A 25,840-nucleotide genomic window follows, 5' to 3' on the forward strand; every position below is an offset into this window, starting at 1 on the left:
GAAGCTCCGGCTGCTTTTGCAGAGGCCCAGGTTCAGTTCCCGGCACCCACTTGGTGGCTCACAGCGGAAAGGAACTCTTCTGACCTCAGGCCTGTGTGTGGTTCCCAGAGTACTCATACATGCAAAATAAACAAATCTAACAAAATATGTTTTTAAAAAAATATATCCGACAAATGATGTTGTGGAAGGCAAAAAGGGAAGAGAAGACAGCTTCGATAACAGGTACCAAGATGATAAGTTCATACCAAGAAAAATCACTAAACAGGAGAGTTATCCAGGCCAACTCAATCCCTTACTTCCTACATTATTAAACGATTATATTTAGAGCAAAATAGAAACAAGAAATATATACTTAATAATGCTAATTAATGAAGTCAACTTTTCTTTCTTAAAAATATTTATTTATTATATGTTATAGTATATTTATTATTATATATTATAATACACTGTAGCTGTCTTCTGACTCACCAGAAGAGGGCATCAGATCCCATTACAGATGGTTGTGAGCCACCATGTCGTTGCTGGGAATTGAACTCAGGACCTCTGGAAGAGCACTTACCACTGAGCCATCTCTCCAGCCCCTCAAGTCAACTTTTCAAAAGGGGAAATGGATTATGTAATATAATGGAGACTTTTAAATTAAAAATATTTTCACATTTATTAGTAGAGTGTGTGTGTGTGTGTGTGTGTGTGTGTGTGTACCACAACCATCTGTAATGAGATCTGATGCCCTCTTCTGGTGTGTCTGAAGACAGCTACAGTGTACTTATATATAATAAATAAATAAATCTTTAAAAAAATAAATAAAAATCTATGTGAAAGCTGTGCATCTAAAAAGAATTCTATAACAGCCTGTCACGGTGGTACAGGCCTCTAATACTAACCTGTAATCCTACAACAGGGGAGATAGGGACCGGAGCAGCATCACAAGTTCAAGGTCATCCTGGTTGGTCTGTATAGCAAGACCCTATGTCAATAATAATAATAATAATAATAATAATAATAATAATAATAATAAATCACCTGACAACAATTAAGAACTGGTACATGCCGCCACATGGAAAGCACTGTGCTAACAGAAGATAACGTTTTTTATATAATTTTACTTACATGCCTCAGATAGACCAATTCACAGTGACAGAAAGTAGGTAGCCTACGGGGAGTTAAAGACCTCACAGCCAGCGTCCCCCAATCTGTCTTGTACCCCATAGATCTGCACACTGGTGTTCCTCTCTCAAGGAGAGGCCACAGGAAGTGTTGTCTTCTCAGCCCGCACGGGATTGTGGCGCCACCTTCAGTGCCAGATGCCCTCACTCTCTCCACCCTATACGTCACTAGGCTTCCTTAATTCCCCAACAGCATTAGGATTGTCTAGTGATTTCCTTCTTACAGGTAAAGGAACTGTGGCCCAGATACCCAGTGTCAGGTCACCAAGACCAGCGCCCAGGGGCTTTCGATGCCCGGACACCGGAACGCAACGCAACCCTCACAGAGGTGTCTGTAGAGAGCCGGCAGCCTGAGTTTGGCGTTGCCTCTCTGTGAACCAACTAGCTATCTCTGTTCCTCTTCCCCAGCTCGGGGGATACCTTATGTTCGCTTCTGTCTGCTGGTCGACATTTTCCTTTTGTCTTTCAAGAAGCTTGCTTGGAAAAAAACAAAAACAAACAAAAAAACCCCCAACCAACCAACAAACAAACAAAAACGGAAAAAACAAAACAAAAACAAACAAACAAACAAAAAACCTGGAGTGTTCTCTCAGAAATGTTTGCCAGGGTCATGAAGGATTCAACTCAGGTGGGCGTGTTCACAAATTGGCAAGTAGGTAAAGCTGTGGGGCATTTTATTGGTTAACGGCTGTTGTGGGTGGGTCCAGCTCACTGTGGGCGGTGCCACCCCGACCAGGTGGTCCTGGGTAGTGTGAGTGAGCCAGGGAGAGCAAGCTGCTGAGTAGCACGCCTCCATGGTCTCTGCTTCAGTCCCTGCCCTGACTTCCCTCAATGATGGGCCGTGATGTGGAAGTATAAGCCAAACGAACTGACTGTAACTCGAGCTCCTGGGGAATCCAACACCCTCTTCTGGCCTCCTTGGGTACTGCATACTTGTAGTACACATACATAGACTAAAGGAAAACAGTCATATACACTAAAATAAATCTTTTTTTTTTAATTTTGATCAGCACTCTACCCACACCTACTCAGAGCCCCTCCACCACTCCGTTCCCAGCTGCTAAGGGTCATCGGCAGTGCCTGCCCAGGCCAGCTTCACCTCATGCTCAGGGTTGACTGTATGCAAGCCCTCACCCCAACCCTGTCTGGGGCTCTGTATCCCCTGCACAAGGGGCACTGCCACGCCTTCGTGGGTGGGGTTGTTGGGAAGATTAGCTGAAAGGATTTGCGTACACACCTTGTCCATGATGTAGCACACTCGGTAAAAGTTAGTTGGTATTTCTGCTAATTGCACTGCGCCTGAACACTCCCCGGATGGATGAGCTTGGAGTCATCGTCTCTGTCATCCTTGACTGTGTGAGTTGCTTCATGTCCCTGACTCTGTTTCTCTGCCGATTAAAAAAAGAAGAAGAACCTTAAAGTGCTTTCGTCACTGGTATTAACAAGGGTGACATGGTGAGATGTGCAGAACCTTGCACGGAACGAGAAAAGTCTCGAGAGCTCTGGGAGGGACGAGGCAGCCGTTCAGCAGTGGTTGAAGGATAAAAGTGAGTAGAAGAAAGAGAAGCCTGGAGACTTGGTGTTAGCATTCTAAGCTCCACCCCCCACAGTTACCTGGCAACAGCCAGGTATGCCTGACTGTATAAAGGGGGCTGCTTGCCCCCTCCTCACTCTGTTCTCTCTTGCTCTTCTCTTTCTCCTGTCTTCCCTCCCCCCATCTCTCTACACGTGCTCATGGCCGGCCTCTACCTCTCTACTTCTCCACTCTCTCTCCGCCTTTCTCTTCCTCTACTACTCTCTTAACTTCCCTCCCCATGCCCTGAATAAACTCTATTCTATTCTATACCATTCTGTGCCCGGTCCCTCAGAGGGAAGGGATGTCTTAGCATGGGCCCGCCGACATACCCGCTTCCCCCACACCTCACCACACCCACATAGAACATATTCCCCCCTCTGTTTATCTTTTTATAAATACATCACTTGGTGTTGGCCAGGGCTATCATAACTCACCTGAAACAGTCAATTCACAGAGGAGAGTTTTGTCTGAGCTCACGGTTGCCACTGTTGTTTGGGGGTGGGGGGTGCTGTGGTGAGAGCTCATCAGGCAGGAGGACGATATCGAAATAAGCCATTCGCGGGGCTGGGGATTTAGCTCAGTGGTAGAGCGCTTACCTAGGAAGCGCAAGGCCCTGGGTTAGGTCCCCAGCTCCGAAAAAAAGAACCAAAAAAAAAAAAAAAAAAAAAAAAGAAAGAAAGAAAAAGAAAAGAAAAAAAGAAATAAGCCATTCGCCTCATGGGAAACGAGGGAGCAAAGAGAAAAGGGAGCCAGAGTCCTGTGATCTCATTTAACAGCACCTCTCTTCAATGATGCAATGTCCTCCCTTGCAGGCCCTACCTCTTAAAGCTTCCAATGCCACCTAAGGGTCCCAGACTGGAGACCAAGCTGAAAAACACAGCTTGTGAGGATCACCGCAGCTCAGTGTTGTGGGTAGACGAGTAGACGAGTGGGTATATGTGTGGAGAGATGGATGGATGGATGGATGGGTGGGTGGATGGATGGATGGATGGATGGATGAATGAACTGACAGACTGACAGGCAGAGGGAAGATTTGCCTGCTCATTCTGTGTTTGTTGAGCGCTTGTCCTCATCCAGACACTGTTCTGGAAGCACAACAGTGAGCATACAAGTTCCTTATCTCACTGGTACAATTATAATAGGACACATAACTTTAAAATGCATGTAGAAGGGGCCTGAAGAGATGGCTCAGCGGTTAAGAGCATGGACTGGTCTTCCAGAGGTCCTGAGTTCAAATCCCAGCAACCACATGGTGGCTCACGACCATCTGTAATGGGATCTGCTGCCCTCTTCTAGTGTGTCTGAAGAGAGCAAAAGTGTACTCACATACAATTATTTAATAATAAATCTTTCTTTCTTTCTTTTCTTTTTTCTTTTTTTTTTTTTTTTGGAGCTGGGGACCGAACCCAGGGCCTTGCGCCTCCTAGGCAAGCGCTCTACCACTGAGCTAAATCCCCAACCCATAAATCTTTCTTTTAAATGCACATAGAGTGAGTGTAGCACGATGGGCAACGAGGGAGAGAAGTGAACTTGCAAGCCTGAAGAGACCTGTGGGAAAGAGAGATTAAAAACAGTCCTCTACTCTTTCCGTAGCACTGAGAAAAATCAAGAGTCCAAGGAGGGGAGAGGGGCGTGTGAGGAAGTTGAGGTGACAGAGAAACATGGTTGGTTAGGAGAAATATGGCTTATGAAGAAACGTCACATCACAGAATTCTCACCATAGACACTGGGACAGCACACCACACTCCCACCCCTAGACCTTCACCTGCTCCACTCCTACAGGTTGCCCCGCCTCCCGATTTGGGACGATGCCAGGCTGTTCACACAGCCGGACCACTGAGAGGCAGGACGGTGGGGGGAATGCAGTCACCTTTGTCCCTGCTGACTTTTGTCTTCACCTCTATAGATCCACCCTACACCCCTGCCCTCACTCCCATCCTGTGCCAGGATGCTGAGCTCCTCTGCAAACCCGAGGGTGGAGGGAGAGACCACAGCTCAACCAAAGGCAGGGGCTATGTGAACAGAAGTGGTGGGGCTGCTGGCTGCAAGGCCCGGCCTTCTCTTTTCTCTCCTGCTTTATCAAGGCTGCTGCTTATTGGGCAAATGTTCAAAGTCCGTGACCCTGCGCATAAAGCGCTAAGTGGTGCGTGCGAAGGAGGAGATCGACGCACCCTCCGTTTCCAGAAAGCTTGACCATCCGGGGGAATAAAAGATAAGTGTGGGCCACATGACCTCCCCTGGCCCTGTGTTCTATGAATGGATAGGTATTTGTCCCTCTTGGCCTTGTGCCGGCTTGGTGCACCCTCCTCACTCCCTTCCTCCTGCTACAGGTGAACTCCCCACTCTTCCTTCCGTCCTTCCTCTCTGGGACCATATGTATAAGGGCGAAATCATGTAGTGGGCCCACCCTCAAATTCCTGGGCTTCGATCTTTCCCCTCCGAAGACAGGGACAATAAATGGGAACCCTAGAGAGGCATAGGGATGGCTAGAAAAAAAAAAGGGGGCCCAGGTGCACTGCCGTTACGCCCAGAAACAACGACGCAGAGACAAATCGAATTCAAGAACTGCTTGTGTTTATTGGTGACTAGCTCAGGTCAACAGAGGCTTTAAAAATGGAAAGAGAAGGGAAAACCATGTGACTAGGCCGGACTGAGCATGCTTCTGCTGATCTCTAACCTGGCTCCAAACCAGTTGGAACATTAGGGAGAGCCCCCAGAAGAGCCAGGAGGTTTGACTCCTGGGGGAAGCCGTTTCTGACCCTTAGCTCCCCAGCTCCCTGGTGGATACTGACAATTGGGCCCCCGGCTGCCTGCTGGGTACTGGCAGTTGGGCCCCCAGCTACCTGCTGGGTACCGACCATTACTGCCCCAGCTGCCTGCTGGGTACTGACCATTACCCCCCCAGTTGCCTACCGGATACCGACCATTACCCCCCCAGCTGCCTACTGGGTACCGACCATTACCCCCCCAGCTGCCTACTGGGTACCGACCATTACCCCCCCAGATGCCTGCTGGGTATCGACCACTACCCCCCCAGATGCCTGCTGGGTATCGACCACTACCCCCCCAGATGCCTACCGGGTACCGACCATTACCCCCCCAGATGCCTGCTGGATATCGACCATTACTCACCAAGCTAGTGCCTGATACTAGACCATTGCTACCCCATATTCCAGAAGGATACGGCATGGGCCTTGTTCCCCACTCAGTTCCAGCCCCTCCACTTCCCCAGGATGTTCCAGGATTTAGGATCCTCCCGGATACACCAGGCAGAAGTTTGTGGACAAGAAACCAGAATGGGCTCCGGGCGAAGGCTTCTGCCTCAGTTTCCAGCGATCTGGAACCAGGCTGTGGTTCAGGCTCTGTGTCCAGGGGGTAGGAAGCCTCTGGTGAAGGTTGCTTGACATGCGCAGAGGAAGCCTCAGGCAGAGGACTGTCTCTGGAAAGGTATGACAGGGCTTCTGGCAGAACTGGCTCCAAGTGGTCCTCGGCATCAGCAAACATCCCTTGCTGAGGGTCCTCTGAGGGCCAGGACTCCATGGGAGGCGGCCCCCAGAAGGGAGGCCGCCCCCAGAAGGGAGGCCCACCAGGCACCTCAGAGCCACCCTTGGGTAGAGATCCATCTTGTGGAGATTCGCTGAGCCTCGGAAGAACCCCTGGTAACTCATTATTCACAGAGTCTGGCTTGGGCTGAGGCTGTCCAGAGTTGAGGAGGCTGGTGAAGGAAGGTTGTCCCGAATGTGGGGAGACTTTCTCCTCTGGTGCCCCAATGCTCCGTGCAAAGAGGCCTGAAGGAAACGGAGGATAGAGCAGCCCGTGGGTCAGATTTGGTACCAGCTACTCCTTTACTCCCTGGCCCCTTTGCTGAATGCCCAGTTCTGTACCGGCACTTCCTACTTCCCTCAGGGACCTAAGTGCACCCTCCTAAAAGTGTCCACACCCCAAGCCTTTACTTTCTCCCTTACTTCCTGTTCCCAAGGGCCCCAGTACCCTCCATACCTGGCAGACCCAGACAGATCAGGAGCAGGCCTAGGGGAGCCTGGCTCCCACCCACGAGGCTCTGCATCTTGCTCAGCTCTGGCTTCTGCCGGGCGCCGAGATAGCAGGCTTTATCCTGTCGGTGGGGTGGAGGACAGCAGAGGCAGTCTGGGATAGTGGTTATAGAGACAATGGGTCTGCCCAGTCCACCCTCATTCTTGATTCGGTCTGTGGCAACAGGTGTCACTTGAAAGTCCCAGAGGAACTGGGTGTTCCTCACCCGGCTACTTCCTGGTACTCCCTGCCCCTTCCTCAGGTCCACAGGTCACCCCTAGTTGTCAGCTCTACCCTGTCCTGTCTTGACACCAAGCTGTAGGATGCTGTCTTGAGGGTCTCTCTAAGCAACCCCACTTCTGCATTTAGATCACTCAGTCCAGCACCCTCCATCTATATCTCCACAAATTCACCCGGATGCTGACAAGCTGAAGGTCCTGGGGTGCCAATGCTCCCCCACCTAAGGAGCTACTTCTAGGTGAAGTCCTTACTCTGAAGACATGACATTATTAACTTCCTGCTCCTGTAGCAGAGCGCCAGGAGCCAATAAGTCCCAACATGTGTTGTATTCTTTTCTTTTTATTTTGTTTCCTTTCCTTTGTTTGTTTGTTTCCTGTACGGTCTGGTTTTCTTTTGGAGGGTCAAGTCCGGGTGGGTTAAGGCTGAGTCTCACTATGAGACTTGCCTCAAACGCAATCCTCCTGCCTCGGCCTGCCAAGACTTGCATGACAGGTATGTGGAGTCATACCTCCCCCATGATCAAGTTTGTAAAAGACTTATAAAACTTTTTTAGATGTTACTTATTTTGTTTCTCAATGTGCACAAGCGTTTCACCTGCATGCATGTGTGTGCACCACACACGTGTCTGGTGTCCTCACAGGTCAGAAGGGGCTTCAGATATCCTAAGACTGAAGTCGCAAATGAAGACATTTGTGAAGCCCCTTCTTTAGAACCATTCTTTAGAACATTCTTTAGACTAAAATGGGACTTTCTGGGTTAAAATAGAGGGATCTGGGGACTAAGTCCTGTTACAGCAACTCTAGAGAGACTCCACTTGTGGCTCTTTACAGCTTCTAAAGCCATTTGTGAGGGGTTGGGGATTTAGCTCAGTGGTAGAGCGTTTGCCTAGTAAGCGCAAGGCCCTGGGTTCAGTTCTCGGCTCCGGAAAAAAAGAAAAGAAAAAAAAAAAGCCATTTGTGTTTCTTGTAGTAAATCTGGAGTTTCTACCCCATGTTTGGTCATTCGATTCCCAGATAAAAGACGCAAAACTTTTATATTTGTGGTAAGTCTTTAAAGCGTCAGAGCTGGACAGATATCTATTCTTGAAGCTATTAGTATTTGGGGTTCAGGACAAGGGCTAGAAACTGTAAGTATATGGCCAGGAGAAACAGCAAGTATTTGGGGAACACCACTGGGAAGGTAGCAGGTCAACATTTAGAAAAGTAGGTACCCCCCCCCAATAATTGCCAAAGTCAAATAAAATAACCATAGCCTTGAGTTTCATGTATTTGTAAGCCAGTTGGGGATAAACTGAAATTGGCTGTGCTACAGTTTCTGGCCTCTTTCTTCCCTTCTTCCTCCTTCCAAGCCCCACACAGCAGGTCTTCCCACACTGTATCATCGGGCTTCCTCTTCTGCCTCCCAAGTTCACAATCTGAAACACTGTGTTTATATGGGACCCACCCGGATAATCCTGGATAATCCCTTTAGAGTAAAGTCAGATGACGAACAACCGGAACCGCATTAGGAGCCTTGTTTCCCTTTGCCGAGTGATATAATGTATCCATAAATTCCTGGGATTAGGATGGCGACATCTTTGTAACGTAGGGGGTGGAAGCAGGTGTCAGATGTATACAAAGAGTTTAACAGGGGGCTGGGAATATGCCTTGGCAGTTTAAAGTAATAGTTGCTTTTTTGTTTGGCTGTTTGTTCCCCTCCCCCTGAGCCCCCACCCTGAGACAAGATTTCTCTGTGTAGCCCTGGCTGTTCTGAAACTCAGTCTGTAGACCAGGCTGGCCTTGAACTCAGAAATTCGCCTGCCTTTGCCTCCCAAGAGCTGGGATTAAAGGTGTGCACCACCACCATCCAGCTAAGTAGTTATTGCTTTTGCAGAGGACCAGTGTTCAGTTCCCAGAGGCCCTCCTCGCCTGACTAACAACATCCCTTAACTCCAGTCCCATGAGATCTGACACCCTCTTCTGGTGTCCATAGGCATCAGGCATGCACAAGGTGGATAGATATACATACAGGGAAAACACTTATACACATAAGTTATCGATCTAAAAAAGTGTTTGCGGGTGGATATAAGAAACACTCAGAGCACCCACGGAGAAGGGCATTTAAATGCTGCTCTCAAATGACCACGACTTAAGCCTTGATGCACTGGGGTGACAGGAGCTCATTAATGATTGGTCAAGTTTTTAAACATAGATGCTATGGTTTACATATGCATACACACACATATGGTGTCCCTCACCAGTCTTCAATGTAGGGATATTGAGAGATGCGGGACCTTTAATAAGCAAGGTCTATTAGGAGGTAGGTAAATCCCTGGGTAGATTAATGGGGAACTTGTTGTCATGAATTATCACCTGGGGGAATGGGTTGATCCTAGAGTGAGCCTTGCTGGCTCTTGACAACCTCAGCCCTATAGTTTTAACTTCTTGGAGGCTAAAGTAGGAAGGCCGCAAGTTCAAACCCAACCTGGGCTACAGAGTGAGCAACTTGAGAAGCTCAGGGAGACCCCATCTCAAAAGAAAAAAGGTTTAAAAGGGGAGGAAGGAGGCTGGAGCGATGGCCCATGGTTGAGGAGAACATGCAGCTCTTGCAGACCAGAGTTCTGGCACCACATGGAAAAGGTCACAACCACCTGTAACTCCAGCTCTTGGGGATCTGACTCTCTTTTCCAAACTCCTCAGGTATTGGCGCTCATAAGGCATATGCCCAAACACATAATTAAAAATAAATATTGGGTTGGGGATTTAGCTCAGTGGTAGAGCGCTTGCCTAGCAAGCGCAAGGCCCTGGGTTCGGTCCCCAGCTCCGAAAAAAAAGAAAAGAAAAAACAATTATTTTAAAAAAAGAAAACAGCCAGGTATGGCAGCATACACCTTTGATCCTTGTGTTCCTGAGGCAGATACAGGCGGATCTCTGTGAGTTAGAGGCCAGCTTGGTCTGTACAGCAAATGTCAGGACAGCCAGGACTACATAGAGAGACCCTGTCTCCAAAAGATTTACTTAATTAATTAATTAATTAATTAACCAACAGTGAGCCCAAACCTTTCTGGCATCCTACCCTGCCGTGTGACCTCTCATTCAGTTCTTCCATGGTGCTCAGAACTGGGCAGATGCTGGACCCAGGCTCTTGAATTTTGAAAAACAAGCTAAAAAAAAAAAAAAAAAGAACTAGAGACCTGTGAGCTAAATTGATCTTTACCGCTATACATTCCCAGGTCTCGGGTGTTTTATTATAGCAATGGAAAGTGAACTGATGCAAATGTATTTGAGGGGCTGGGGTGTGGCTCAGTTGCTAGCGTGCCCGCCTGGCATGCACGGAGGCCCTGCGTCCCACTCCTGCACCACATAAAACTGTACACGGTGGTGCACGCAGGTCTGCAATCACAACACTCGGGAGGCAGAGGCAGGAGGATCAGGAGCCCGGGGTCATCCTTGGTGTGCTCGTCAGGGTTCCTGTTGCTGTGATGAAACACCATAACCAAAGAAATTTGGGGAGGACAGGGTTTGTGACACTTGCATATCACTGTTCATCATCAAAGGAATTCGGGTCGGGAACTGAAACAGGACAGGAACCTGAAGGCAGGAGCTGATGCAGAGGTCATGGGGGGGGGGGTTGCTGACTGGCTTGCACAACCTACTTTCTTATAGAACCAGGACCACCAGCCCAGGGATGGTGTCATTCATACGGACCCTCCCCCATTGATCTCCCATTTGAAAAATGACCTACAGGCTTGCCTTTGGGACCATCTTATGGAGTCACTTTCTCAATTAAGGCTCCTTCCTCCCTGGTGTCTCTCACTTGGGTCAAATTGACCTAAGGCTAGCCAGGACACTCAGCTTCCTAGAGAGCTCAAGGCCAGAATGAGCTACATTAAATCTTGTCTCAAAAATGAAAATAATATATATGTGTGTGTATGTGTGTGACTTAGTCAGGGTTTCTATTCCTGCACAAAACGTCATGACCAAGAAGCAAGTGGGGAAGAGAGGGCTTATTCAGCTTACACTTCCACCTTGCTGGAATCAGTCAGGACAGGAACTCACACAGGGCAGGAACTTGGAGGCAGGAGCCGATGCAGAGGCCATGGAGGGATGTTACTTACTGGCTTGTCCCCCTGGCTTGCTCAGCTTGCTCTCTTATAGAACCCAGGACCACCAGCCCAGGGATGGCTCCACCCACAATGGACTGGGTCCTCCCCCTTGATCACTAACTGAGAAAATGCCTTACAGCTGGGTCTCATGGAGGCATTTCCTCAAGGGAGGCTCCTTTGTCTGTGATAACTCCAGTTTGTGTCAAATTGACGCACAGAACCAGCCAGTACAATGTGAAATTTTTATATATATAAGTACTCTGTTGCTGTCTTCAGACACACCAGAAGAGGGCATCAGATCTCATGACAGATGGTTGTGAACCACCATGTGGTTGCTGGGATTTGAACTCAGGACCAACCTCTGGAAGAGCAGTCAGTGCTATTAACCACTGAGCCATCTCTCCAGCGAACCAATGACTCTTAGGTAATGACAAAAACAGGATTATTACCTGCAAGCCTGCTTGACTCTTGAGGACCCTGAACCTGACTTAGATCCCAGGGCATCTGTGGTCAGCTCAGTGTGAAGCCGCCAGTTCTAGACTAGAAGCTTCAGGCACTTTGGACTCGGCATCTGCTCCCTCCTTCCTAACGGGAGGGGAGTGAGTTGGACACGAGGGCAGAGAAGAGTCCCTTTTCAGAAGTTGTGAGAGCCTTGTGCATGAAACGAGGGTCTTCCTAGAGGGACACACACACACACCCATCTGTCCTTCCTGGGCCAGTGTCTGCCACAAGGCTCTCACCATGGAGCTTGGGCTGAGGAGGCTGAGGACACTGCGACTTTGTCTGTCACAGGACCTTGTTAAGTAGGCCAGTGAGTCACCAGGCTTGCTGCACTCCCCCACACTGGGATGTTGTCTTTCTCACCCCACCCCCAGCTCCCAGAACACCCAGGCTCCTGCTCAGCCTTCAGGAATCTTGCTTGGGCTGGTCCCGGCGTCCCAGAAACTCAAGATGGGCGCTTAGGGCCTCCCAGAGAAGATGAGGCACACTGACGGAGAAGAAGGGTGAGAGAGAAGGAGAGGATGAGGGCTTTTCGGAGGGAAGAGGGAGGGAGGACTCCAGTGTCCGTGGGAAGCAGAGAGGGGATAGATTTCTTGGAGAGGAAGGATCCGGACAGACGGCAACTCTCTGCTGTCAGTCCAATGTATATTTATTGTTTTACTTCTCTGTGGGGGAGGGGTAACATAGGAACAGCTGAGACAAGTTAGGTATGGAAATGGGAGAGATGGGCCCTCTAGAGGCATGGGAGGTGTACCACGCAGGTACTAAGAAGAGACCTAGGACTCCAAGAAGGCAAAAAGTCTGCACAAAGTTCACAACGTTTATTGAGCCCTGTCCAAGTCCAGAGAGAGCCGGGGAATCTGTGCCAGAGTCTGTGGATGCCCCGGGGGTACACACACGCACACATACAGCAACACCTGTGCTTCGTTCGGGTGAAGTGGCAACCAGGCAGAAAGTGGCATGGAGAGCTGGGTAGGGGGAGGCACGGGTGTGTTTTGGAAATGGGTCTGGTAGGGCGCGGTGAGACTCATGATGCATGGTGGGAACCCAACGATTTAGATGAGGGCTGGAGGAGGCGTCGCTGAGAAATGCACTTTGGTTCTCAGGTGACTGATTGGATTTTGCCTTAATCGGCAAACCGGCAGAGGCACGCTTTGACTTATCCCGGCACCCAAGGTTGAGGTGTGCTTCGAGGACTTCCCAGTCAAGGACTTGAAAAAGTGCGTTTCCAGGCAGGTAATCGGGCAGAGAGGGCACCCCAGTGGCGTGGTGTGGAAGCACCAGGAAAGGAGGAGGAGGAGGAGAAGGATGGAGTCCACCATTTCGAGTGCCGAAAACAGTCAAGAGCATCATCGGGCTAACTGCAGCACGTGAGGCAGCTTTCCCGGGAGGAGGGTGGGAAACTGGGCCCCTGAACGTCTTCCAGTCGGGAGGTGGCTGGCAATTGGAAAATAGCTCGCACGCACGGCTTAAGACTTGTCAAGTGGCTCGCCCTGTGGCAGAAAGACTTGGGGATCCATTAACTGGGGCCCCAAAGGCTTCACTTGGGTCAGAATGTCGCGGATGGAACGGCACGGCACTCTTCCAGGGCTGTTGGGGCCACAGGGCTTGAGAACCACTGAGGGGACAGGCTGAGGAGAGCCATTCAGACCCCCATTCAATGTGGAGGAGGGAACAGAAAGGCAGGGGTAGCCGGAAGAGCTAGATTTGCTGCCGCAGGGCTGAAGGACGATTTTGCCAGTGGAGACGGAAGAGCTTCCCCCGCTAATAGAGTTGGTGCCCGGTGAGGAGCAGGGCCCCTGGGAGGCACCACCACTGCAGGGGTGGTAGGAGGTACTGGAGCCGCTGGAGGTGATCTGAATTCTCGTACCAGAGCAAGGCCCCTTAGAGCCGATCGAGCCAGTGCCACAGGGCTGGACCCCGCCAGAGCCCACGGGCTGGAACACTATGCCCGATGGGTAGGCATTGGAGCTGCGGCTGGGAATGATGGGATTGCTAGAGAAGTACTTGCCCTCAGAGATTGGGGGCCCAGCGGCAAAGGAGGGGGACCCTGGCGAGCCTCTGATAGGGTTGTCCTTAGTGAAGTAGCCCACGGGGTAAATTTTACCCCCACTGTAGGTCATGCCGGGGACCAGATAACTGTCGGCAGAGCCACCTACCACCTCATAGCCGCCATAGGGTTTCTGGACAGAGGTGATGGGAGGGCAGGGCTTGCCTGAGGGGCCGCCATTGCTACAGGGCATGCCTTGAAACCCTCCAGGGCCACCAGAGCCATGTTGCTCCACCACCACCACTACAGGTCTCTGGCCACCCGAAACGGTGTGGGAACCGGAGATGTAGGGCCCTGAGTGTGTGATGACAGGCCCCCCGCTGCAGGGAGAGTCGGGCACGTTGGAGCTACAAGGCCGCTGGTTGGAGCTGCTGCTCTTAGAAGTATACGAGCCTCCAGACTGGACAGTGCCTGATGTCAGGCGGGAAGAATTGTCATCCGTCGGGAGAGCAGAGCCATTTCCTGGTCCCTCTCGGCTGCTTCCTGAACTTCCGGACTGAGAACTACTGCTTACCCATTGAGAACTGCTGCTTACCCATCTTCCTGACTGAGAGCCGCTGCTTCCTGACTGATAGCCGCTGTTTCCTGACTGATAGCCGCTGCTTCCTGTCTGAGAACCACTGCTTCCTGTCTGAGAGCCGCTGCTTCCTGTCTGGGAGCCGCCAGAACCAAAAGAATAGCTACTCTGGGAATACCCTGTCCCTGGTTTAAATATCAAGGATCCTGAAGAACTTCCCTGGGAGCTGCTGGATCCACCCTGGCTGCTGATGCTGCTTGTGCCTCCGTGGCTGCTGATGCTGCTGGATCCACCCTGGCTGCTGATGCTGCTTGTGCCTCCGTGGCTGCTGATGCTGTTGGAGCCAGTCTTTCCAATGAGACAAGGGTCATTCGGAGAGGTGATCCTCGTGGGGTCCTTACAGGGGTCCGAGAAGGGCCCAATGCTCTTAGCCAAGGTTCCTGGGGATAAAAGCAACGATCTGTCAGGTCCTTTCTCACCCATCAGCCCCATACCTGACATCTGCCCAGTATCCCCCTAGAGGAACCCAGGCAAGTTCAGAGGTAGAGGAAGGAAACCCTGGCTATTGTCTATGAAGGAAGTGGGGGTGGCAGGAACAGGGAAGTTTGGTTGTCCAAGCAGTGGGGGATGAGTCGAGGAGCTCATAGGTTTCCAAGAAAAACAGATGCTGGAAACTCTGACGTGGTAGGTGTTGAAGGAGTCCCCTTCAGATAGTTGGGAAGGGGACAGAAAAAGTCAAACAAGTGGGGAGGCTGAAGCTTTGGGACAGGACGGAACAAAGAGGCTGGATTGGAGAGATGGGTTAGGAGCACTGACTGCTCTTGCAGAGGTCCTGAGTTCAAAATCCCAGCTCACGACCATCTGTCATGGGATCCAATGCCCTCTTCTGGTGTGTCTGAAGACAGCTACAGTGTACTTATGTATAATAAATAAATAAATCTTTTCTTTTAAAGGAGGAAGAGGAGGAGGAGGAGAAGAGGTGGCAGTGGGGGCAGCCAAGCAGGGTTTAGATGCCTTGGCTTAGCATGCACAAGTCCATAGATCTGATGGGGAAGGGGGTGCTGAGTCAGGAAGGAAACATATGAGCCCAGGAAAAGAGAAAGGGAGAGCAGCTTACGGAAGAGGAGCACACTTAACAGTTGATACCCAACCACCAACTCCCTAGCGAGAGTCCAGTCTGGATAAGGGGTGACATCCCTGCTTCTTGTCTCAGCCGTGGCCATACCAGTAAATCAGGGTGGGGGCCGGGATGTGGGGGCACTCACCTGTTGCTTCAGAACCTGCCAGTACCAGTATGACAGGACACTGCTGCACCCTGAGCCACCCATGTTCTCACTGTCCCAGCCCAGGGACAGAAGTATCAGCCCTCCTCCAAGCCACATGACCATTATCAGTCTCTCTCCCGGCCCGGCCTTCATATGCACCCGCTGCCCCCGTTCCCCTCCACAGTGACTCTTGCTACCTTCAGTCATCCACTGACTCCGCTCCCAGCCCTATGCTCCTTTTCCTCAGTCCGTCTGCACAGCTCTCACCTAAGTGCCTTCTGCCCACCCCAGCCCCTTCAGAGCTACACATCAGCAAGTGACTACTAGCCTTTTCAGGTTTATGTATCCAGAAAGGCAAAGTCTGCCGTGGCTCCCTTCATTGTCACCATGAAGACCATGTGACATCTCTCTGGACCGTATGTCCGAAAACAGCAAACTAGACATCGAAGTGTGTAATTAATACTCATGCAGACAGCTACCACCAGCCACCTCCCAAAACCTCATCTTAGAAAGAAAAGCTCTGAATGCCAGACGGTGGTAGCACAAACCCTTAATCCCAGCACTCAGGACGCAGAGGCAGGATCTCTGAGTTCAAAGCCAGCCTGGTCTACAGAGTGAGTTTCAGGACAACCAGAGCTACACACACACACACACACACACACACACACACACACACACACACACACTAATAATAATAATAATAACAACAAAAGAAAGAGAATAAAAATATCCCTACAATAAACCCTCCCCTTGCCTTTGTCTCTTTACCCTTAACACAGACCTCACCAGCCGCCCATGGGCTCAGAATCCTGGATACCCTGCTTCTTTAAGTGCAATCTCAAGTCCGTTTTCTGACCTCTCAGGCCTTCTGGATCCTCAGACGCAGAGTGGGAATATGGAGTCTATCATGTCTATCTCAGAATGGCAGTGTATTTAAAGTGCCAGCTACAATGTAGCATTTAAAAGGCTCTGAGCTGAGGGTGGTACAAGCCTGCAATCCTCCTAGCTCTCAGGAGGCTGAGTCTGAGGCGAGGCTGGGCCTCAAAGCACGACCTTGTGTCTAAAAAGAAGAAAAAGAAAAGAAAGAAGAAAGAAAAGCAAAAAGGGACCAGAGGACCTAGATCACTTAGCAAGCATGAGGGCTGGGGTTTAGCTCCCAGAACCTCAGTAAAAATAAATCCATAAGAAAAATAAACAAGTTAATACATCTAAAACGCTTGTGAAGGAGAGCCCTGAAAATGGTAGCGATTGTTATTTCTGTAAAATGGGCTGATTGTGTCTTCTGGCGGGGCTGCCGCCGTTCATACGGCCACCTAGAACTTCTCTGGCTGTGTCGTATGCATTATTTGAGTCAGGAACTGAATGAAACTGGATGATGTTAACCTCCCCTCCAGGTTCCAGAAACAAGCTCGGAACGTTTACATAGGGCTTGGAGAATGGCTTGGCGGCAGAGCACTAGCCTGCTCAGCCGCCCGTGGAGCAAAGAGAAGAGAATTCGCCTGCAGTGACCACACAGAGAGGGCCAGGCAGGGATGAGGAATAGTCCCAGATAGAAAAGTCAGAGTCTCGAGCTCTACCTGTGCTCTCCTTAGGCCCTCTCCTGGACTGGATGCCCCTAGCATCCCTGGCCTATGGTCTCCATCCCCTACTGTCCCCTTCCCAAGGCCCCAGACTCCTACCTGGCAGGATGAAACCGGCCATCAGCAATGCCATCAGCCCGTGCCCTCCCACACGCCCCATCCTGGGTGCCCGAGAGGAACCCATTGTGCACCGTGTGGCCTCCTGACTGACAGAAGCTCTTGGGCACCGGGACCTTTATGCCGGGGCTGGACATTCTCTGGGCAGGAGTCACTGTGGGGAGGAGGAGGGGTGGAGGGGGAGGCTGCCCCAGGGAAGTTGGTGTGGCAGGAGAAGTTGAGGCAATCCAGTGTCCCATCTGCCTACTCAGCAGAAGAGGTGGCTGCAGTGCAGGGGACCTGAAGCCACTGGGCTCTGTCCCCTACCCCAGCTGATCTTCCTGAGCTCTTCATTACCTAATCGAGAACCAGGTGCTCTGCCCTGGGGCCACCTCCTGGAAGCTGGCCACTCTCGCCCAGGGACCCAGTCACCCTACTCTTTCCTCCCTGGCTTGCCCAAGGCCCATCCTCCCAGCATCCCTCCATCGAAGAACAGTGGACAGTGAGGCTTTCCCCGCTGGCCCTGAGAAGCACGCTGCCTACCCCCTCTCAGCCCACTATGCAGTACAACTCCCCCGGGGCTCACGCTGTAGCTCCTACCAGCTTGGCTCCCCGAGAGATTCCATGTCCCTGCCTTCTTCTCCTGCCTCACATGGGAAGACCAGGCCCCAACTCTGGACTCCCCTAAGGCCACTACCAAGCACCATCCCGCCACCAGCCCGTTGAAGTGTCCCATTACCACACAAGCCTTTATTCCTCTCAGAATAAACACACTGAAGACACCCACACACCGAAAACCTGAGGGTTCCTTTCTGGGGTCTCTTGGGTCAACCAGGGTGGGGTTGTGCAGTGGGTACCAGAGCTTGGACTAGGGAGAGGCCTGGGTTGGGACCCCTGTCATAGCTGGGCCTCGGTGACTCACGGGCCACTCACAGTCCCTATCCCATGGTAGTGACCCAGACTAAAGGAGGATGAGCAAGAGGCCAATGAGGCTAATTGGAAAGGTGGTGGCCAGGAGGCCCATTAGCCTGCTCCTTGGCCTAGATGGGCAAACAGAAAGCATCTGAGGTTTGTGCCTCAGAAGAATAAAAAACAACCAGACCAGCTCCTGGGTCCCTGAAGGGCAGGACAGAGCCCTGGGATCCACCACCACCACGAGGAAGATAGTCTCTCTTGCACTAATGTCTCTCCCTCCTCCTGTAGCCCAGGCCCCACCCCAGCCAATTGCTCACTGGTATTGTGGGAGTATCAGTTTCAGAGGAAGGGCCCTGAGTTTCCCTCACTCAGCCTCTCCTTTCCAGATGTCCATCTCTTCACAAGGTATCTCTACCCTCCAGACCTTGGGTTGGTCCCTTCCCTTCCCCCTGCCCTGCCCCTGAGTTCTGGACCGTGTGGTAGTGAATGTGGCCTGTGTCTGTGTACTGTCTGACACCACAGCTCTCCCCCATGCCACACAGGCCACAAGACACTTAAAATGGTTCTGTATAAACCACTGAGTTCTTGTTTTATTTAAGTCTAAAAGACCAGGTTCGGGCTGGAGAGATGGCTCAGCAAGCAGTTATTTGCACAGACTGTTCTTCCAGAGGTCCTAAGTTCAAATCCCAGCCTTCACATGGTGGCTCACAACTGTCTGTGATGAGATCCGATGCCCTCTTCTGGTGTGTCTGAAGACAGCACAGTGTACTCAGATAAATAAAACAATCTCTTTAAAAAAAAAAAAAAGACCGCGAGCACTGTCAAGTCCTTTACCTCTCACTGGTGGCTAAAGGGGTTGGAAGGGGAAGAGGTCCAGGGAGCACTGCAGAGAGAAGCGACCGGAACACAAGCCCTGAGACGAGTAGTGGACGATTTTATGTGTAAGCGCACCACATGCTTGTAGTTTCTGAAGAGGCCAGGAGAGGGCGTTGGCTCCCCCTGGAACTGGAGTTACAGATGGTTGTCAGCCTGCTTGGAAGGCGCCGGGAATCAAACACCAGTCCTCAGGAAGAACAGTCGGTGCTCTTCACTGCTAAACCATCTTTCTAGCCCATTGAAATTATTTTAAATATTGACTGCTTTCAAAGGTTTATAAAGAGCAAGCAGGAGATGATAAGAGAGAATAAATGAAGCGGGACCAGAATGCGATCCCCTACAGGGTGGCTCCCCGGCTGGAACTCTCAGTGCCTCTCGCCCAGAGACAGGGATAGTGGAGAGGCTGCTCTTTCTGGAGCCTTCGATGTCTCCCCAACCCCTCCCTAGACTCTCAGGCCCCAGTTAGGATCTGGGGAAGGAGTGGGGCCCAGGCAGGGTGAGGAGTGGCGGAGACAAGACAGGGAAAGGAGCCTTTGTGGTCTGAGAATGTGGGCATCCCCAAACGGGTGGAGAAAAAACAAACCGCTTTCCAGCACAGTTTCCCCCGAGCCTCGGAGTATGCACGTCTTGTTTTCTTCTCCACATTCCTCCCTGTTGCCGTCAGACCTTGGCCAACACAACCAGGATGGGGGAGGCACAGTCTCTCTCGGCCTCGCGCCAGCTCCCAGCCACCCACGCAGTCACGTTCCTCACCCAGCCTCTCTCCTCCTGTCTTCTTCGTCCCATCCTTCACCGCCCTGCCCATATCTAGGACCTAGAAGCCTCAATCTGGTCTCTGTGTTAGTACTGAAAGCCTGTCTGTTACACCGCCTTATCCAATCTCCCTCCCTCGCATGTCCACTATCCACAGTCTGAAAATAGTGCATGGCAGGGGGTGGAGGAATGGCTCAGTGGTTAGGAGCACTGGCTGCTCACCCCTAAGGAGCTCACAAATCTAACTCCAGTTCCAGGAGATGATCCTGGGCGCACCCGCATGATCCACGTACACATACAGGCAAAACCCCAATGCACATTAAGTAAATATTTCTTAAAAAAATAGTAACAATTGCAGAAATAAGCAAGTTGTTGATCTGTAAATAACTCAATACAGTATATCATTATAATTGTCTTGCTCGACTATTTATCTCTTACTGGGTCTAATTCACAAATTAAGCCTCATTATAGTCTGTGTACAGAGAATGCTACCTCAGGCATCTTTAGAATCTTGGATGGTACCCGCTGCTGATAAAGCAGTTGCTACTCTCTAACTGGTCTCTCACCATCGCCGTTAACCCTTCAACTCAGGCAGCAAAACCCTAAAGCCAGTGGGGATCAGAAGTGGAGGCACAGGGTGTTAGCTGAGTGTCTGCACCGGCCAGGGTTACCTCTGGAGACTGCTCACTGGCCGTGGGAATGCTGAGAGCTCTATCAGAGAGTGAGTGCCTCGTTCAGTGAATTGATTGGGTAAGAAAAGGTGGGTAATGCGGAGCAATCCCTTCCCCAAAGGAAACCCAAGTTCCAAGCCCGAAGTGTGAGCCTTTGATGGGTAGAAAGTCCAGGTCCTAAGAATTGGGAGCCCAAGGGGTTGGTGAGAGGGCTCAGCAGTTAAGAGCACTGGCTGCTCTTCCAGAGGTTCTGAGTTCAGTTCTCAGTAACCACGCAGAGGCTCGCAGCCATCTGTCATGGGAGCACTCTTCTGACCTGCGGTTACACAGAGAAATCCTGTCCTGGGGTAGGGCGTGCTGGTGATTGGGTGGGATATAAGGCTACATTGTTGCGGGGAAGTGGGAGGGTAGGGTATGGAAAGGCCTTCATTCGTCTTAGCAGCCCCAGACTGCAAAGGGGGATTAGGGAGATATGGATGGAAGAAGGGCCTGGCTGGAGGAGGCTGAGGTGAGGTGGTCCCTTCACTGACTGTCCATCCTGCTAGCACCCCTGGGAGCACCCTGCTGGCACCCCTGGGAGCACCCTGCTGGCACCCCTGGGAGCACCCTGTTGGTTGCTCTGCTGGTACCCCTGGGAGCACCCTGCTGGAGCACCCCTGGGAGCACCCTGCCGGCACCCCCTGGGAGCACCCTGCTGGCATCTACAGTTTCAACCCTATGGAAGACAACCAGCTTTCTTCACTCTCTTCCTCACAAAGCCCCTGCAACGTGCCTGTCTTCCAGACACAGGGAACATTTCCCTAAGACCTCAGACCCTGGGATAGTGAGCAACGTATGTGTATACCTGAGCTCCCAGCACTCATCCTTGGGAGGCACATGGTGATGCAGGGGTGCATGTATTACATACATGTTCGTGGGGGTGTGTCTGTGCACATGCACACGGAAGTCACGGGTCTATGTCGATGTCTCAGTTACCATTTCACCTTTTAAATTTGTTCCTTAGAATCAAGGTCTCTCACTGGCCTGGAGCTCACTCACTGGCCAGACTGGCTGGATCCACCTGCCTATTACCCCTCCCCCCGCCCCCCAGCCCTTGGAATACAGGCTTTATGTAGATGCCTTGGATTCAGACACAGGTCCTCAAGTTTCCCTAGCAAGCACCTTGCTGACTGGGGCATCTCTGAGACCAGTAGTCGGAGATGTGTTTTGAATTGTGGGTTGTGCCCAAGCCACGCTGCCTCTTGCTGCTTCCCAGGGTTATGTAGTGCCTCTCTCTGGGTCTTACACCTTCCTTCCCGGCTGCCACATGCCCCTCCCCTTCCTGCCACATGTAAAGAATCCAGAGGTGCTGAAGGGGACCTCCAGGGGACACCACACTGGTGAGCAGAGAGCATATATCCAGGTCTAGCTATTGACCCTCTACTGGCCCTCAATCTAAGCTGCCCTCATCTCTCCCAGGTGACTGACTTTCCTCAGACTCTCTTCTCCCCTGGTGGATTATATTTTCCCCCAAGGGAGACAACACGTCTCTGACGCACAGCAGTGTTCACGAGGCTGCAATGAGGGTATACAGGCTTTTTCCCTGAACCATAAAATAGTCAGATGCTGGGCTGGGGGTTCAGGTGGGTGTCCCCTCCCTGTGCAACATATTGTCCCTCCTGAGAGCATCTACCCTATGTTCCTCCCTCAGAAGGTTTCATGCTGTTGTGAAATCTACCTCATTGAGGTGCCCCTCAGCTCCTACCACCTGTTCTCCTCCAGGTCTTTCCTCATGAGCCCAGCCTGGCCAGCCAGGTTTCATTGTCCACAGTACCCATATCTATTCTTCTCTTAGCGGCTCACTGACCGCTCCAAGGGACCCAAGGAGCACAGTGAGGATGGGGTTAGAGCCAACATCTTCAGGCTTCAACTCTGAAAGGAAAATCTAGGGGCCTCGTGCACCAGGTTTCCTGCTCCCGGACTCTCGTCCCCTCATACCATTCTCCCCAAAGCAGCACAGAGTCACCTGAGGGACAGTCATGTTCCCTGAGCTCAATACGTGGCCCTATTTAAGTGACATCTAATTTAGCCACCACCCCTCTCATCCTGTGAGAAGACACAGAAAGAGGGTGTGATTAGCTCTCAGATGAACTATTCTCTTGTCTGCTTTGTGGCACACATGCTGGGGAAACCTGTGTTCATCACCTGCCAATCAGCACGCCTATTAAGTAGTCATTCTTCCATTGTACCCAGGAATGCTTTTTAATTGGTGATCCAGAATCAGAGATCCAGCTCCCTTCCCAGGACTGAAATGCACAAGAGGCTGGAGGGAGGGAGAGAAGGAGGGAGGGTCAAAGCACAGTCAGATGGTTTCATGGCCTCCAGGGAGGCTGGAAGGACGGTACTGAACGGGACTTCTAGGCCAGCGTGACATCCCTGTGGGTCATCTCTGCTCTCCTGTCCCCCCCCCCCCCGCGGGGTCAGGTATGTCAGCTAGCACACCAGATGAGCGGAGAACAAATCCAGTCCCTGGACGCTGCAGCATTCTGACACCCTCATAGTCAGGCCCTCATAGTCAGGCCCCCAGGTTCTCTGGGGCTCAAGAAGATGGAGGCTCTCCTCCTCTGGAGTCACAAATGTAACTTCAGAACATCCGCACAATACCCACTGCGCGCCCTGGAACACGGACTGGAACCAAAACACTGAACTCCGCTAACACTGAGTACACCGCTAACACTGCTCCCATGATGCCTTGCTCCCTCGTTCCGAGCTGTTTTTTTGTTTTTGTTTTTTTTTTTTTTTTAAGATTTATTGGTCCTCTTCCCATGGCTGCTGCTCAACATGGCGCCGCAGAAAGACAAGAAGCCTAAGAAGTCAACCTGGAGGTTTCTTTTCTTTTTTTTTTTTTTGGTTTTTTTTTCGGAGCTGGGGACCGAACCCAGGGCCTTGCGCTTCCTAGGCAAGCGCTCTACCACTGAGCTAAATCCCCAACCCCCTAACCTGGAGGTTTCATTTAGACCTTACTCATTCAGTAGAAGATGGAATTTTTGATTCTGGAAATTTTGAACAGTTTCTACGGGAGAAGGTTAAAGTCAATGGAAAAACTGGAAATCTTGGAAATGTTGTTCACATTGAACGCCTGAAGAATAAAATCACAGTTGTTTCTGAGAAACAGTTCTCAAAAAGGTATTTGAAATATCTGACCAAGAAATACCTTAAGAATAATAATCTCCGTGATTGGCTTCGTGTGGTCGCATCTGACAAGGAGACTTAGGAACTTCATTACCTCCAAATTAGTCAAGATGAAGATGGTTCAGAGTCTGAGGACTAATTGGCCTTTGCTTTTAATAAAATGGAAATATGCTAAAGAAACCTAAAATCAGACTTATCGAGCAAATAAAAATCATTTTACTCTATAAAAAAAAAGATTTATTTATTTATTATATATAAGTACATTGTGGCTATCTTCAGACACACCAGAAGAGGGCATCAGATCTCATTACATGTGGTTGCTGAGATTTGAACTCAGAACCTCTAGAAGAACAGTCAATGCTCTTAACCACTGAGCCATCTCTCCAGTCCCTCCACCCCCGAGCTGTTCTTGTCACCTGTCATCTCCTCAGAAGGGTCCTCTGTGCCTTTTTTTTTTACTTAAAAATATGTCGACTGGGAAGATGACTCAATCAGAGTCCAATCCCAGCACTCCTAAGAGAGACAGGAGGTAGAGATGTGAGAATCACCCAGAAGCCCGTGGGCCACACAGCATAGAGTGAGCTGTGGAGCAGAAACTAGAGCGACCATGCCTGCACAGGGTGAAAGGAAAGAGCCAGCTCCTGAAAAATACCTCCTGACTATCACACATGCTCTGTGGAGCACACATAAATGATTTCGAAAGTATGTCCTAGTCACCACATTCCCACCTTTGCACCACAAGCCTGACTGTCTCTTTCTTTGTGTATGTATATGTGAGTATGTATATATGCGTATATATGTGTATGTTTGTGCATGTGTGTATTGTGTGTATGTGTACATGTGTGTATATAAGTACATGTGTGTATGTATCTAAATGTGTATTTGTGTACGTATGTGTATATATGTGTATGTATGTCTGTGTTTATATGTGTATGTATGTGTTTATATACATGTGTGTGCATGTGTGTATAGTGTTTGTGTTTGTGTATGTATGTGTATGTGTGTATATGTGTTTTGTGTATGTGTGTATATGTATGTGTTTATATATGTGTGTGTGTGTATTTGTATACATGTATGTGTATATGTGTATTATGTATAGTGTGTTTGTGTATGTTTGTGTATGTATATGTATGTATATGTGTATTATGTATGTGTGTATATGTATATGTGTGTATGTGTGTGTATATGTGTGAGAGAACCAACTGCTAAAAACTACTTCCTGACCTCCATACACATGTGCGCACACATAGTTTTTCTTTTTTTTTTTTCCGGAGCTGGGGACCGAACCCAGGGCCTTGTGCTTCCTAGGCAAGCACTCTACCACTGAGCTAAATCCCCAACCCCTTCTTTTTAAAATTTATTTATAGATTTTTTTTTTTTTTTTTTTTTTTTGGAGCTGGGGACCGAACCCAGGGCCTTGCGCTTCCTAGGCAAGTGCTCTACCACTGAGCTAAATCCCCAACCCCACGCACACATAGTTTTAAAAGTGTGTCCTGGGGGCTGGAGAGATGGCTCAGTGGTTAAGAGCGCTGACTGGGGGTTGGGAATTTAGCTCAGTGGTAGAGCGCTTGCCTAGCAATTGCAAGGGCCTGGGTTCGGTCGTTGACTGTTCTTACAGAGCTCCTGAGTTCAAATCCCAGCAACCACATGGTGGCTCACAACCATCTTTAATGAGATGTGATACCCTCTTCTGGTGTGTCTGAAGACAGCGACAGTGTACTTACATATAATAAATAAATCTTTAAAAAAAAAAAGTAGGGGCTGGGGATTTAGCTCAGTGGTAGAGCACTTACCTAGGAAGCGCAAGGCCCTGGGTTCGGTCCCCAGCTCCGAAAAAAAGAACCAAAAAAAAAAAAAAAAAAAAAAAAAAGTATGTCCTAGTCACCACGTTCCCACCCCTGCACCACGAGAGTGACTCACTCTCATCGATTGTCTGTCTGTCTGTCTGTCTCTGCCTCTGTGTGTGTGTGTGTATGTTACTGAACTTCATAGCATGCACCACTACACGATGTCCTATTACAGATACATACCTGCATGCACCTGTTCAGTAGTCACATCCCCCACTAGGGGAGTCGGGCCACTCTCCAGACCCCTAACAGCTGTCGCCAGCTTTAGAGTTGGCTTCTGAAGGAATTAACGTAATGAGCGAGAGAGGAATGGTTGCCAGAGTCTGGGGAGACTCACTGGTTAAACCACCTGCAGTGCAAGCATGGCCACCCTGAGCTCAGATCCTGTTGGATGGGTGCGGTGGCTTTCCTGTAATCCCAGACTCAGAAGGTGGAGGGAGGGGATTCCCAGATCCACAGTGCTGGCAGGAGTAGCCATATTGGTGAGCTCTGAGTTTGAT

At 50.4% G+C, this 25,840-nt stretch overlaps 2 protein-coding genes, 1 long non-coding RNA gene and 1 pseudogene across 5 annotated transcripts; 1 reads left to right on the forward strand and 3 right to left on the reverse strand.

The window, feature by feature from the left end:
• Positions 1-5,299: 5,299 nt before the first annotated feature.
• Positions 5,300-6,856, reverse strand: C20h6orf15 (similar to human chromosome 6 open reading frame 15). The gene is made up of 2 exons (NM_001166267.1): positions 6,742-6,856; positions 5,300-6,530 (listed from the first exon to the last, which is right to left on the reverse strand). Exons 1-2 carry the CDS (start codon positions 6,806-6,808, stop codon positions 5,443-5,445), a joined length of 1,155 nt encoding a protein of 384 aa, NP_001159739.1. The 5' UTR covers positions 6,809-6,856; the 3' UTR covers positions 5,300-5,442.
• Positions 6,857-11,678: 4,822 nt separating this feature from the next.
• On the forward strand, positions 11,679-16,645 carry LOC120098827 (uncharacterized). 3 transcript variants are annotated; one of them, XR_005497410.2, is made up of 3 exons: positions 11,950-12,102; positions 12,706-12,969; positions 13,860-16,645. It is a non-coding gene; the product is annotated as an uncharacterized LOC120098827 (long non-coding RNA). The 3 variants fall into 3 exon arrangements; XR_005497411.2 differs by having other exon boundaries at positions 13,976-16,645; XR_005497409.2 differs by having other exon boundaries at positions 11,679-12,102; positions 12,706-16,645.
• On the reverse strand, positions 12,402-17,222 carry Cdsn (corneodesmosin). Its single transcript, NM_001399511.1, has 2 exons — positions 17,111-17,222; positions 12,402-14,606 (listed from the first exon to the last, which is right to left on the reverse strand). Exons 1-2 carry the CDS (start codon positions 17,193-17,195, stop codon positions 13,069-13,071), a joined length of 1,623 nt encoding a protein of 540 aa, NP_001386440.1. The 5' UTR covers positions 17,196-17,222; the 3' UTR covers positions 12,402-13,068.
• Positions 23,118-23,715, reverse strand: Rpl22-ps1 (ribosomal protein L22, pseudogene 1; annotated as a pseudogene).

This window comes from Rattus norvegicus, chromosome 20 (assembly GCF_036323735.1).
Source record: "Rattus norvegicus strain BN/NHsdMcwi chromosome 20, GRCr8, whole genome shotgun sequence".
NCBI lineage: Eukaryota > Metazoa > Chordata > Mammalia > Rodentia > Muridae > Rattus > Rattus norvegicus.

Coding starts and splice junctions, on each gene's coding strand:
- Cdsn (NM_001399511.1), bottom strand. CDS start 17,195: ATGGGTTCCTCTCGGGCACCCAGGATGGGGCGTGTGGGAGGGCACGGG. Junction 14,607..17,110: donor GGCCGGTTTCATCCTGCCAG/GTAGGAGTCTGG, acceptor TTTTATCCCCAG/GAACCTTGGCTAAGAGCATT.
- C20h6orf15 (NM_001166267.1), bottom strand. CDS start 6,808: ATGCAGAGCCTCGTGGGTGGGAGCCAGGCTCCCCTAGGCCTGCTCCTG. Junction 6,531..6,741: donor GATCTGTCTGGGTCTGCCAG/GTATGGAGGGTA, acceptor CGTTTCCTTCAG/GCCTCTTTGCACGGAGCATT.